This window comes from Manis pentadactyla, chromosome 2 (genome assembly GCF_030020395.1).
Source record: "Manis pentadactyla isolate mManPen7 chromosome 2, mManPen7.hap1, whole genome shotgun sequence".
In the NCBI taxonomy this organism is placed as follows: domain Eukaryota; kingdom Metazoa; phylum Chordata; class Mammalia; order Pholidota; family Manidae; genus Manis; species Manis pentadactyla.
This window is the reverse complement of record NC_080020.1, coordinates 138,338,798-138,351,920: the sequence shown is the minus strand read 5'-3', so window position 1 is coordinate 138,351,920 and position 13,123 is coordinate 138,338,798. Positions and strand designations below refer to the sequence as shown.

General features: G+C 40.1%; 1 protein-coding gene across 1 annotated transcript in view; it reads left to right on the top strand.

Moving 5' to 3' along the window:
* ADAMTS16 (ADAM metallopeptidase with thrombospondin type 1 motif 16) overlaps positions 1–13,123 on the top strand; it is a 170,384-nt gene that overhangs the window by 74,593 nt on the left and 82,668 nt on the right. Inside the window, exon 11 of the mRNA XM_036919748.2 lies at positions 1,382–1,477. Within this exon, the coding sequence (XP_036775643.2) occupies positions 1,382–1,477 (96 nt within the window). The remainder of the gene's footprint in view (positions 1–1,381; positions 1,478–13,123) is intronic.

Sequence of the window (13,123 nt, the reverse complement as noted above, 5' to 3'; positions counted from 1 at the left end):
CACACCAACTGGTGTATTAATGAGAGCAATATAGGCAGAGAAAATATAAGTCTATATCTTTAACAAACATCTTCACTTTTAAATATAAAATAATTAAATTTAGGGAAGAGATTGGTAGAGAACTAGTTTTATGAAGATAAAATCAATATGGATCATTAAAAATGAAACCCCTCAAGAAATTACTCATATAATGCAGAAACCTCTGCATGAACACATCTTTGCTTGTCATTGAAATAGAGAATGAAAATATAAATGCAGCCCAATGCCGTATTTCCATCAGAAGTCTGTTGAAGTTTTGCTATGTTACATTTTCTTTATAATATAAATCACCCAGTAGATGCAGCCATTAAATATCTTGGTAAATAATGCAGCACTTGTTCAAATATTCAGAACAGTTGTGCAAATCATTTAAGAAATGTTTTCATCATCTGCAGTTGAAGCTACCATCAGCATTCCTGAAGTTTCCATTGTTTCTTGAGTCCTACTGTTTGCCCTTCACTAAGACATTCTTTGGGGCTCAAAGGATATAAAAACAAAAATAATTCCTTATGCTTGGAAAGACTTATAATGTATACATCTCACATCTTGTTTTACCTTCCTGCCGTTATCAGCCACGTGCATCTTCCTTCCTTTGCACACACCCTTCACCCCGCCTCCCTTTGTCCTGACAAACTCCTTGAGCACGAGTTGGCTCAGACACCAATCTAGATTTCTGACTCCTGTCCTGAGTCCTCCATACAAAGCCCTTTTCTCCTCTGGCCATCTCACCTGCCCTGTTCTTCCCTCTGTGAGCCCCTCTTGCCACCTGTACCATCTGGTGATTTGCAGCAAATCTTCCCATATAAGACCATAGTCAAGGAGGTAGGTGTGGGTCATATCCCTATGAATCCTCCTGCCTAGCAAGGGACCTGGCAGGTTCTAGACCTTCACCAAAGGTTTGAGGATGGTAGATGGGTGAGTGGATGTACAATCAAGCAAGTTTCATAATCATCTTTAATTTGGGAATGAGGATTCAGAATTGGAGTGCTTAATGAAAGGTGGGATGAAGAATAAATCATAAAATGTTAGGTTTGACTGCATTTTTAATTTTAATTTTCTGTGGTTTTCTGCAACTCTAGAGTAAATATATTTTACTTCTGATGTAGAGTATATAATGTTAAATATGCAATGAATAAATATGCATAAATAAAGTTTCAGGGTGGGATAGTGTTCAACCTAGTCTAGACCATGAGTCTTCTGGGTTCTCACTCTATCATATGTTTCTATTGCTAAGTAGACATTAGCTTTACATCAACTGTTTTCCCACAATGTTTCAGTGATATTTTATCATAGATGCATGGAGTATTTGTAAAATAAATGACCATTTTTCCCTTCCCTTTAGGATATCTGTAAAGCCCTATGGTGTCACCGGATTGGAAGGAAATGTGAGACTAAGTTCATGCCAGCAGCAGAAGGCACTATTTGTGGGCATGACATGGTAAGAAGCTAATCTTAGGTACATGTACTGTATTCAGTGGCAGTGTCTGTCAGCCCGTGCGTCCTTCCTCCTCTTGCATCAGTGTTTTTAAGCCCATCTTTCTCATCTACCTGTGCATCCCTACACTCATGTCAAAAGACTCTGTTTAACTTATATTGATATTAATATTTTCCAGTGATTTATCAGATATTAATATTTTCCAATGATTTAATCAATAAACTATGTGGAATTTATAGACATAGCTGTCAGGCAACAGGTGATGACTGGTCTACTTAATAAGGGGAAACATTAAACCCTTGAGTACATTGTAACCATGGAAAGAATCAACATTGGGTAGCACTGTTAAAGCCACAGAGCACAGGTTTGAAGACCGGGGGGAAAGAATTTTAACACCCTGTTTCTCTGGTGTAAAAAGAGAAAACTATGTATGGTTGGGCAAGAAACACACAAGATAGCAAGCTCATTATTAAGTGGTAAACAATGTTAATTTTGTCATTGAAACTTAAAAAATAAATTATCTTAATATTCAAGGGTAATATTTTGATCCTTTTGATTTAACCTGTGATTGCAATGTTTGTTTTTCAAAATAGAAGACTAGTGTGAAAAAGATAGAGATAATACGAGACCCAAATTATCATTATAGCCATTTGCACTCTATGCATATGATGGTTTTAGCAATATTAATGAATATGAAACATTTGCCAGATACCATTGTAAATTCCAAAGGAAATATGTCACACTCCACATACACATAAATGTGAGCACAGGTAGGAAGGATTTAAAATATTAATAAACAATGCTAACATGTACCAGATTATGTTATTGCAATGTTGGCTGAGGAAATGAAGAGAAACAGACAAAACTCACCTGAGAATAGCCCCCAGCAGCCCCTTGTGCTATCCATGCTCATGTGCTTGATTTTCAGCCCCTCAGAGAGGGTGGGATTGATAGTTAAGTCCTTCTAGTGATGCAGTAGTGAGATTAATTCGTAGCAAGAAAGTCTAATAAAAATGCATTTAGTTTCTTGAAAGAGAAAATGGATAAACTGAGATGCTGAAAAACCTGTTGTCAGAGACACCAGGGGATTAATCTGAGTATCAGCTGCAGGTGATCATGACTTTTCTGCAGAGTTGATTAAAATTTATTTGTCATGCCATAGTTTGCAAAGTTATGCCTGTTTCTTGGAAGACTGGCAGCCCCACACTGTTGCTTTTGAGACATTGTTCACACAGACGTGTGGGGGTTCTCCATGCACCTGATTTCCTTACGGTCTTAAACATTGGTTTTCTCCTGGGAGATTGTATGGTTGTGGTGCTTCCTCAAAATATCCTGTGTATTCTTTTTTTTTTTTTTTTGTAGATAATTATTTTTTATTGAAGGGTAGTTGACACAAAGTATTACATTAGTTTCAGGTGTACAACACAGTGATTCAACATTTATATACATGATAATTCTAGGTACCAGCTATCACCATACCAAGTTGTTACAATATTTTGACTATATTCCTTATGCTATACATTACATCCCGGTTACTTATTTATTTTACAATTGGAAGTGTGTACTTTTTTTTTTTTTTGTGAGGGCATCTCTCATATTTATTGATCAAATGGTTGTTAACAACAATAAAATTCTGTAAAGGGGAGTCAATGCTCAATGCACAATCATTAATCCACCCCAAGCCTAATTTCATCAGTCTCCAATCTTCTGAAGCATAACGAACAAGTTCTTACATGGAGAACAAATTCTTACATAGTGAATAAGCTACATGGTGAACAGTACAAGGGCAGTCATCACAGAAACTTTTGGTTTTGCTCATGCATTATGAACTATAAACAGTCAGTTCAAATATGAATACTCATTTGATTTTTATACTTGATTTATGTGTGGATACCACATTTCTCTCTTTATTATTATTATTTTTAATAAAATGCTGAAGTGGTAGGTAGATACAAGATAAAGGTAGAAAACATAGTTTATTGTTGTAAGAGAGCAAATGTAGATGATCAGGTGGGTGCCTGTAGACTATGTGTTAATCCAAGCTAGACAAGGGCAATAAAACATCCACTATGCAGAAGATTTCTCTCAGAACGGGGGGGGGGGAGGTGAGGTTCTAAGCCTCACCTCTGTTGATCCCCAATTTCTCACCTGATGGCCCCCCTGTGACTGTGCCTGTCCCTTGAGGAATCTTACCCGTCTCTGGCTAACCAGTCATCTTCCAGAGCCATACAGGGAAATGTTAAGTTGGTAAGTGAGAGAGAAGCCTTATTGTTTGAAAAGGTTAGCTTTTTACTTCTTTGCATATTTATACCCTGTGGCTTCTATGCCCAGCATTTGTCTTGAGGTATCTTTACCACTTGGAGGAGTTATGATACTCGGTAAATTTGATATGAGGCACGAATTCTATTTAAGGGTTGTAATTAGGAAGGAAGAAGAAAAGCTATAGAAGTAGCAGGCAGAAGAAAACATGGGAAGATTGGTTATTTCTTTGACATATCTTCTTGTAGAGTAACTTCAGCATGTATAGGTTTTAAACTACTAATTAAATTGTGCACACACATTAACATAATAGGAGTATAGCTACATAACCAAAGCATACCTGTAATTACCATCCATCTCCAGTGAAACCAAGAAAACCAGTTAGGCACCTTAGGCATTTGTGAAAACTTATCTATGATATGATGGATATTTTCCAACTGAACTTGAACAGTCTGAGAGATATCAGACAAATTAAAACAACCCATTCCTGGGGACTGTTCACATCCCATATGTTCTTTTAACAGTAAATAGTCTGTAGTTGTAAGATTTTGGAGCGCTACAATTTGCACTTCTCCTAATTCTTGGTTGAGTTCCAACAGTATAGATCCAGTCAAATTTGTTGTTTTACTATATGCACAGGCCAGCTTAGATATCTCCTTCTTCATTCCCATGGCAAGTCCAGGAACTGGTGAGATGAGCGCATCTACACCTGTAGCACTGCGTGGATCTTTGTTGGGGTTTTTTGATGATCATCTTCTGGCATGAGTCTTCCAGAGAGTGCTGATGTTGGAAGTTCTTTTTCATGTCGTATCTTAGTTGATTTTCAGGGAAGCCAAATTAGGCTTTGATCCTCTGTATAAACACAAACAGGCCCTTTGCCTACACTTTTATATGCCCTTTATACCCTTGTGTAGAACTCATTGGAGGTCACCACACAGGAACTGCCTTTTTTTTTTGGTATCATTAATCTACACTTACATGACGAATATTATGTTTACTAGGCTCTCCCCTATACCAGGTCCCCCGTATAAACCCCTTTACAGTCACTTTCCATCACCATAGCAAAATGTTGTAGAATCACTACTTGCCTTCTCTGTGTTGTACAGCCCTCCCCTTTCTCCCACCCCACCCCCATGCATGCTAATCTTAATACCCAACTTCTTCTTCCCCCCCCTTATCCCTCCCTACCCACCCATCCTCCCCAGTCCCTTTCCCTTTGGTACCTGTTAGTCCATTGTTGAGTTCTGTGATTCTGCTGCTGTTTTGTTCCTTCAGTTTTTCCTTTGTTCTTATATTCCACAGATAAGTGAAATCATTTGGTATTTCTCTTTCTCCGCTTGGCTTGTTTCACTGAGCATAATACCCTCCAGCTCCATCCATGTTGCTGCAAATGATTGGATTTGCCCTTTTCTTATGGCTGAGTAGTATTCCATTGTGTATATGTACCACATCTTCTTTATCCATTCATCTATTGATGGACATTTAGGTTGCTTCCAATTCTTGGCTATTGTAAATAGTGCTGCAATAAACATAGGGGTGCATCTGTCTTTCTCAAACTTGATTACTGCGTTCTTAGGGTAAATTCCTAGGAGTGCAATTCCTGGGTCAAATGGTAAGTCTGTTTTGAGCATTTTGATGTACCTCCATACTGCTTTCCACAGTGGTTGAACTAACTTACATTCCCACCAGCAGTGTAGGAGGGTTCCCCTTTCTCCACAGCCTCGCCAACATTTGTTGTTGTTTGTCTTTTGGATGGCAGCCATCCTTACTGGTATGAGGTGATACCTCATTGTAGTTTTAATTTGCATTTCTCTGATAATTAGCGATGTGCAGCATCTTTTCATGTGTCTGTTGGCCATCTGTATTTCTGTTTTGGAGAACTGTCTGTTCAGTTCCTCTGCCCATTTTTTAATTGGGTTATTTGTTTTTTGTTTGTTGAGGCGTGTGAGCTCCTTATATATTCTGGACGTCAAGTCTTTATCGGATGTGTCATTTTCAAATATATTCTCCCATACTGTAGGGATCCTTCTTGTTCTATTGATGGTGTCTTTTGCTGTACAGAAGCTTTTCAGCTTAATATAGTCCCACTTACTCATTTTTGCTATTGTTTTCCTTGCCCGGGGAGATATGTTCAAGAAGAGGTCACTCATGTTTATGTCTAAGAGGTTTTTGCCTATGTTTTCTTCCAAGAGTTTAATGGTTTCATGGCTTACATTCAGGTCTTTGATCCATTTTGAGTTTACTTTTGTATATGGGGTTAGACAATGGTCCAGTTTCATTCTCCTACATGTAGCTGTCCAGTTTTGCCAGCACCACCTGTTGAAGAGACTGTCATTTCGCCATTGTATGTCCATGGCTCCTTTATCAAATATTAATTGACCGTATATGTCTGGGTTAATGTCTGGATTCTCTAGTCTGTTCCATTGGTCTGTGGCTCTGCTCTTGTGCCAGTACCAAATTGTCTTGATTACTATGGCTTTATAGTAGAGCTTGAAGTTGGGGAGTGAGATCCCCCCTACTTTATTCTTCTTTCTCAGGATTGCATTGGCTATTCGGGGTTTTTGGTGTTTCCATATGAATTTTTGAATTATTTGTTCCAGTTCATTGAAAAATGTTGCTGGTAATTTCATAGGGATTGCATCAAATCTGCATATTGCTTTTGGCAGGATGGCCATTTTGACGATATTAATTCTTCCTAGGCACGAGCATGGGATGCATTTCCATCTGTTAGTGTCCCCTTTAATTTCTCTTAAGAGTGACTTGTAGTTTTCAGAGTATAAGTCTTTCACTTCTTTGGTTAGGTTTATTCCTAGGTATTTTATTTTCTTTGATGCAATTGTGAATGGAGTTCTTTTCCTGATTTCTCTTTCTGTTGGTTCATTGTTAGTGTATAGGAAAGCCACAGATTTCTGTGTGTTGATTTTGTATCCTGCAACTTTGCTGTATTCCGATATCAGTTCTAGTAGTTTTGGGGTGGAGTCTTTAGGGTTTTTTATGTACAGTATCATGTCATCTGCAAATAGTGACAGTTTAACTTCTTCTTTACCAATCTGGATTCCTTGTATTTTTTTGTTTTGTCTGATTGCCGTGGCTAGGACCTCCAGTACTAAGTTAAATAACAGTGGGGAGAGTGGGCATCCCTGTCTAGTTCCCAATCTCAGAGGAAATGCTTTCAGCTTCTCGCTGTTCAATATAATGTTGGCTGTGGGTTTATCATAGATGGCCTTTATTATGTTGAGGTACTTGCCCTCTATTCCCATTTTGCTGAGAGTTTTTATCATGAATGGATGTTGAACTTTGTCAAATGCTTTTTCAGCATCTATGGAGATGATCATGTGGTTTTTGTCTTTCTTTTTGTTGATGTGGTGGATGATGTTGATGGACTTTCGAATGTTGTACCATCCTTGCATCCCTGGGATGAGTCCCACTTGGTCATGGTGTATGATCCTTTTGATGTATTTCTGAATTCGGTTTGCTAATATTTTGTTGAGTATTTTTGCATCTACGTTCATCAGGGATATTGGTCTGTAGTTTTCTTTTTTGGTGGGGTCTTTGCCTGGTTTTGGTATTAGGGTGATGTTAGCTTCATAAAATGAGTTTGGGAGTATTCCCTCCTCCTCTACTTTTTGGAAAACTTTAAGGAGAATGGGTATTATGTCTTCCCTGTATGTCTGATAAAATTCCGAGGTAAATCCATCTGGCCTGGGGGTTTTGTTCTTTGGTAGTTTTTTGATTACCGCTTCAATTTCGTTGCTGGTAATTGGTCTGTTTAGATTTTCTGTTTCTTTCTGGGTCAGTCTTGGAAGGTTGTATTTTTCTAGGAAGTTGTCCATTTCTCCTAGGTTTCCCAGCTTGTTAGCATATAGGTTTTCATAGTATTCTCTAATAATTCTTTGTATTTCTGTGTGGTCCGTTGTGATTTTTCCTTTCTCGTTTCTGATACTGTTGATTTGTGTTGACTCTCTTTTCCTCTTAATAAGTCTGGCTAGAGGCTTATCTATTTTGTTTATTTTCTCAAAGAACCAGCTCTTGGTTTCATTGATTTTTGCTATTGTTTTATTCCTCTCAATTTTATTTATTTCTTCTCTGATCTTTATTATGTCCCTCCTTCTGCTGACCTTAGGCCTCATTTGTTCTTCTTTTTCCAATTTCGATAATTGTGACATTAGACCATTCATTTGGGATTGTTCTTCCTTTTTTAAATATGCTTGGATTGCTATATACTTTCCTCTTAAGACTGCTTTTGCTGTGTCCCACAGAAGTTGGGGCTTAGTGTTGTTGTTGTCATTTGTTTCCATATATTGCTGGGTCTCCATTTTGATTTGGTCATTGATCCATTGATTATTTAGGAGCGTGTTGTTTTGTTTTGTTTGGTTTTTTTTTGTAGATAATTATTTTTTTATTGAAGGGTAGTTGACACACAGTATTACATTACATTAGTTTCAGGTGTACAACATAGTGATTCAACATTTATATACATGACAATTCTAGGTACCAGCTATCACCATACCAAGCTGTTACAATATCTTGACTATATTCATTACATCCCGGTTACTTATTATTTTACCATTGGAAATGTATACTTTTTTTTTTTTTTGTGAGGACATCTCTCATATTTATTGATCAAATGGTTGTTAACAACAATAAAATTCTGTATAGGGGAGTCAATGCTCAATGCACAATCATTAATCCACCCCAAGCCTAATTTTCGTCAGTCTCCAATCTTCTGAGGCATAACAAACAAGTTCTTACATGGAGAACAAATTCTTACATAGTGAATAAGTTCTTACATGGTGAACAGTACAAGGACAGCCATCACAGAAACCTTCGGTTTTGCTCATGCATTATGATTTAGAAGCGTGTTGTTAAGCCTCCATGTATTTGTGAGCCATTTTGCTTTCTTTGTACAGTTTATTTCTAGTTTTATGCCTTTGTGGTCTGAAAAGTTGGCTGGTAGGATTTCAATCTTTTGAAATTTACTGAGGCTCTTTTTGTGGCCTAGTATGTGGTCTATTCTGGAGAATGTTCCATGTGCACTTGAGAAGAACGTGTATCCTGTTGCTTTTGGATGTAGAGTTCTGTAGATGTCTATTAGGTCCATCTGCTCTACTGTGTTGTTCAGTGCTTTCGTGTCCTTACTTATTTTCTGCCCGGTGGATCTATCCTTTAGGGTGAGTGGCGTGTTGAAGTCTCCTAGAATGAATGCATTGCAGTCTATTTCCCCCTTTAGTTCTGTAAGTATTTGTTTCACATATGCTGGTGCTCCTGTGTTGGGTGCATATATATTTATAATGGTTATGTCCTCTTGTTGGACTGAGCCCTTTATCATTATGTAGTGTCCTTCTTTATCTCTTGTTACTTTCTTTGTTTTGAAGTCTATTTTGTCTGATATTAGTACTGCAACCCCTGCTTTCTTCTCGCTATTGTTTGCCTGAAATATGTTTTTCCATCCCTTGACTTTTAGTCTGTACATGTCTTTGGGTTTGAGGTGAGTTTCTTGTAAGCAGCATATAGATGGGTCTTGCTTTTTTATCCATTCTATTACTCTGTGTCTTTTGATTGGTGCATTCAGTCCATTAACATTTAGGCTGACTATTGAAAGATATGTACTTATTGCCATTGCACGCTTTAAATTCGTGGTTACCAAAGGTTCAAGGTTAGCCTCTTTAGTATCTTACTGCCTAACTTAGCTCGCTTATTGAGCTGTTATATACACTGTCTGGAGATTCTTTTCTTCTCTCCCTTCTTATTCCTCCTCCTCGATTCTTCATATGTTGGGTGTTTTGTGCTGTGCTCTTTCTAGGAGTGCTCCCATCTAGAGCAGTCCCTGTAAGATGTCCTGTAGAGGTGGTTTGTGGGAAGCAAATTCCCTCAGCTTTTGTTTGTCTGGGAATTGTTTAATCCCACGATCATATTTGAATGATAGTCATGCTGGATACAGTATCCTTGGTTCAAGGCCCCTCTGTTTCATTGCATTTAATATATCATGACATTCTCTTCTGGCCTGTAGGGTTTCTGTCGAGAAGTCTGATGTTAGCCTGATGGGTTTTCCTTTACAGGTGACCTTTTTCTCTCTAGCTGCCTTTAAAACTCTTTCCTTGTCCTTGATCTTTGCCATTTTAATTATTATGTGTCTTGGTGTTGTCCTCCTTGGATCCTTTCTGTTGGGGGTTCTGTGTATTTCCATGGTCTGTTTGATTATTTCCTCCCCCAGTTTGGGAAGTTTTCAGCAATTATTTCTTCCAAGATTCTTTCCATCCCTTTTCCTCTCTCTTCTTCTTCTGGTACCCCTATAATACGGATATTGTTCCTTTTGGATTGGTCACACAGTTCTCTTAACATTGTTTCATTCCTGTAGATCCTTTTGTCTCTCTCTATGTCAGCTTCTATGCGTTCCTGTTCTCTGGTTTCAATTCCATCAATGGCCTCTTGCATCCTATCCATTCTGCTTATAAACCCTTCCAGAGTTTGTTTCATTTCTGTAATCTCCTTTCTGGCATCTGTGATCTCCCTCCGGACTTCATCCCATATCTCTTGCGTATTTCTCTGCATCTCTGTCAGCATGTTTATGATTCTTATTTTGAATTCTTTGTCAGGAAGACTGGTTAGGTCTGTCTCCTTCTCTGGTGTTGTCTCTGTGATCTTTGTCTGCCTGTAGTTTTGCCTTTTCATGGTGATAGGAATAGTTTGCAGAACTGGGACGAGTGACGGCTGGAAGGACTTCCTTTCTTGTTGGTTTGTGGCCCTCCTCTCCTGGGAGAACAGCGACCTCTAGTGGCTTGTGCTGTGCAGCTGCACGCAGACAGGGCTTCTGCTTCCTGCCCGGCTGCTATGGAGTTAATCTCAGCTGTTGCTGTGGGCGTGGCCTGGCTCGGGCAGCTACTCCAAAATGGTGGAGTTGCTTTGGAGCAGGAGCTGCTGGGAGGCTATTTATCTCCGTAAGGGGCCTCCCTGCTCCCTGCAGCCCAGGGGTTAGGGTGCCCAGAGATCCAGGATTCCCTACCTCTGGATTAAGTGTCCCGCCCTGCCCCTTTAAGACTTCCAAAAAGCACCCGCCAGAACAAAACAACGACCACAAAAAGAATTAATAAGTAAATTTAGAAATTAAAAAAATAAATAAATAAAAAATTTGTCCTCTCGTTCGTCTTTATTCTCCGGCGCCAGCCTCAGGCATCTGCTCACCTGTCTTGCTGCCCTGTTTCCCTAGTATTGGGGTCCCTTTCCCTTTAAGACTTCCAAAAAGCGCTCACCAAAACAAAACAGAAAAAAAAATGGCCGCTTGCTTTTCTTATGTCCTCCGGCGCCAGGCCTCCGGTACCCTCTCACTGTTCTTGCTGCCCTATTTCCCTTGTATCCAGGGCCCTGCGCACGCACTGTGTCTGCGCTCTGGTCCGGATGGCTGGGGCTGGGTGTTCGGCAGTCCTGGGCTCCGTCTCCCTCCCGCTCTGCCTATTGTTCTCCCACCGGGAGCTGGGGGTAGGGGTGCTCGGTCCCGCCAGGCCGGGGCTTGTATCTTACCCCCTTTATGAGGCACTGGGTTCTCGCAGGTGTGGATGTGGTCTGGATGTTGTTTGTGTCTTCTGGTCTTTATTCTAGGAAGAGTTGTCTTTGTTATATTTTCATAGATATATGTGGTTTTGGGAGGAGATTTCTGCTGCTCTACTCATGCTGCCATCTTGGCTCCACCCCCCGTATATTCTTGCTACAATTTATTTACCTTGCAAGCACAGTTCAAGTGAATTTCATTGGTGTTTTAAAATTTTTTCCCTTGTGTTTCTAAATATAGCTTTTCCTTCATATTGGGAAGAATTAGGACATGCTAAGCCAGGATGGGTGCCTACAATCATGCAGCAATAAAGTGACCTTTCCCAGGCCCCACAGCTGCCCAGTGGCCACAGTGGGGTGAGCGCTGGGGCTCCTATAAAAGCTCCCTTTGGTGTCCGTTGTGTGTCACGTATTGTTGGTTCGCATGTGTCTGTGAGGTTTGTCGATTTGGAAGCAAGTGCTGGCAGAAGTCAGGGCCTCCGTACCTTGGGATATTCCAGAGCAGTGGGTGTCCTGGATGACTGGCGAGGGCCTCACTGTGTCTGTGCACTCTTCTGCATGGAGACCCACCTCTCCTCACCTTGCCAGGCTTGGTGGTCATGCCTGTGCAAACCTGACTAATGTTTATTAATTTAATATTATATATTAGCAAGCACTATACTTAGTAAATTATACACATTTAATGCTCACAACTGCCCTGTGAGCATCAGCCTATTGCAGTCCCTTCGTCCACTCAAGAGCTTTTCCAGGAAGGGGACACTGGGCTTCCCTGTGCTCATGCTAGGAGAAACCCAGGCCAGGTGTCAGGACCCCCACCTGGATATGTCCCAGAGCAGGCTCTGGGTCTTTAATAATCATAGGTCCCTAGTGTGAATCAGGCCGTCTCTCCCTCTGGAATCGTATCACACGTGGTGGGAGACACTTCTCCGGTGTCATTATGTTGAATCTCTTGAACAGTGCAGTCTGGAAGTCTCCGTCAGACCTGATGTTCATGGGAGGACATGCAGGCTCAAAATCGCACAGCTGTAGGAACTGATGCTGTGACTCATTTCACTCCACAGTGTTCGCTTTTGCGTAGCATCGGCTGCTGTCCTGTAGGCACTGGGTTCAGGTGTGACATGCGGATTCTGTGGACAGGAGCATAGCAGGAAGCATAGCAAGAGGTTTCTAAGACAAAGCCTTCCCCTACAGGCCATACTCCCCATAAGCAAACAAGACTGTGACCAACATGGGACAGTCCTCAGAAACTTAGGTAGTATTTCAGTGAAAACTTTGTATGTGCAATGAACACAGGGTTCTTACCCGCAAATTACTCACAGGTAGGCTGCACAAGTCTGTGGCCTGTGTGAAATTATACTCTGTGTGTGCATGTGTGTTTGTGTTTGTGTCTAAATGCACCCGTGTATCCCTGGTAGTGTTTTGTCTTCACATTCTCCAAAAGCTTTTTGAAGATGAAAAGTCAGTCATTTACAGGTACTTTGGCAAAAATAGTAAAAGATGCATTTGCAAGTCTATTAATTGCAGCAGTAATGGTCATAGCCAAAGACTGGAAATGATACAGAGGTCCACGGAGAAGGGACTGGTTGAAAACCCCTCATGGGAAGTTATGTAATGCAGAAGGAGTGCCAGGTGTCTGCACATTTCTGTGGGTGACCCACAAAATAATGGTTAAATGGAAAAGCAGGATGGAAAGAAAACTGTGTAGTGTGCTATCATTTATTAAAGAAAAAGAAATACTGCACTATATAATTATTTTCTTACTTACAAAATAAGGACATAGGCCCTAAATTTTGAAAAATAGTGTTAACATTTTGTGTAACTTTAAAAGAAAAACTAAATTGTATT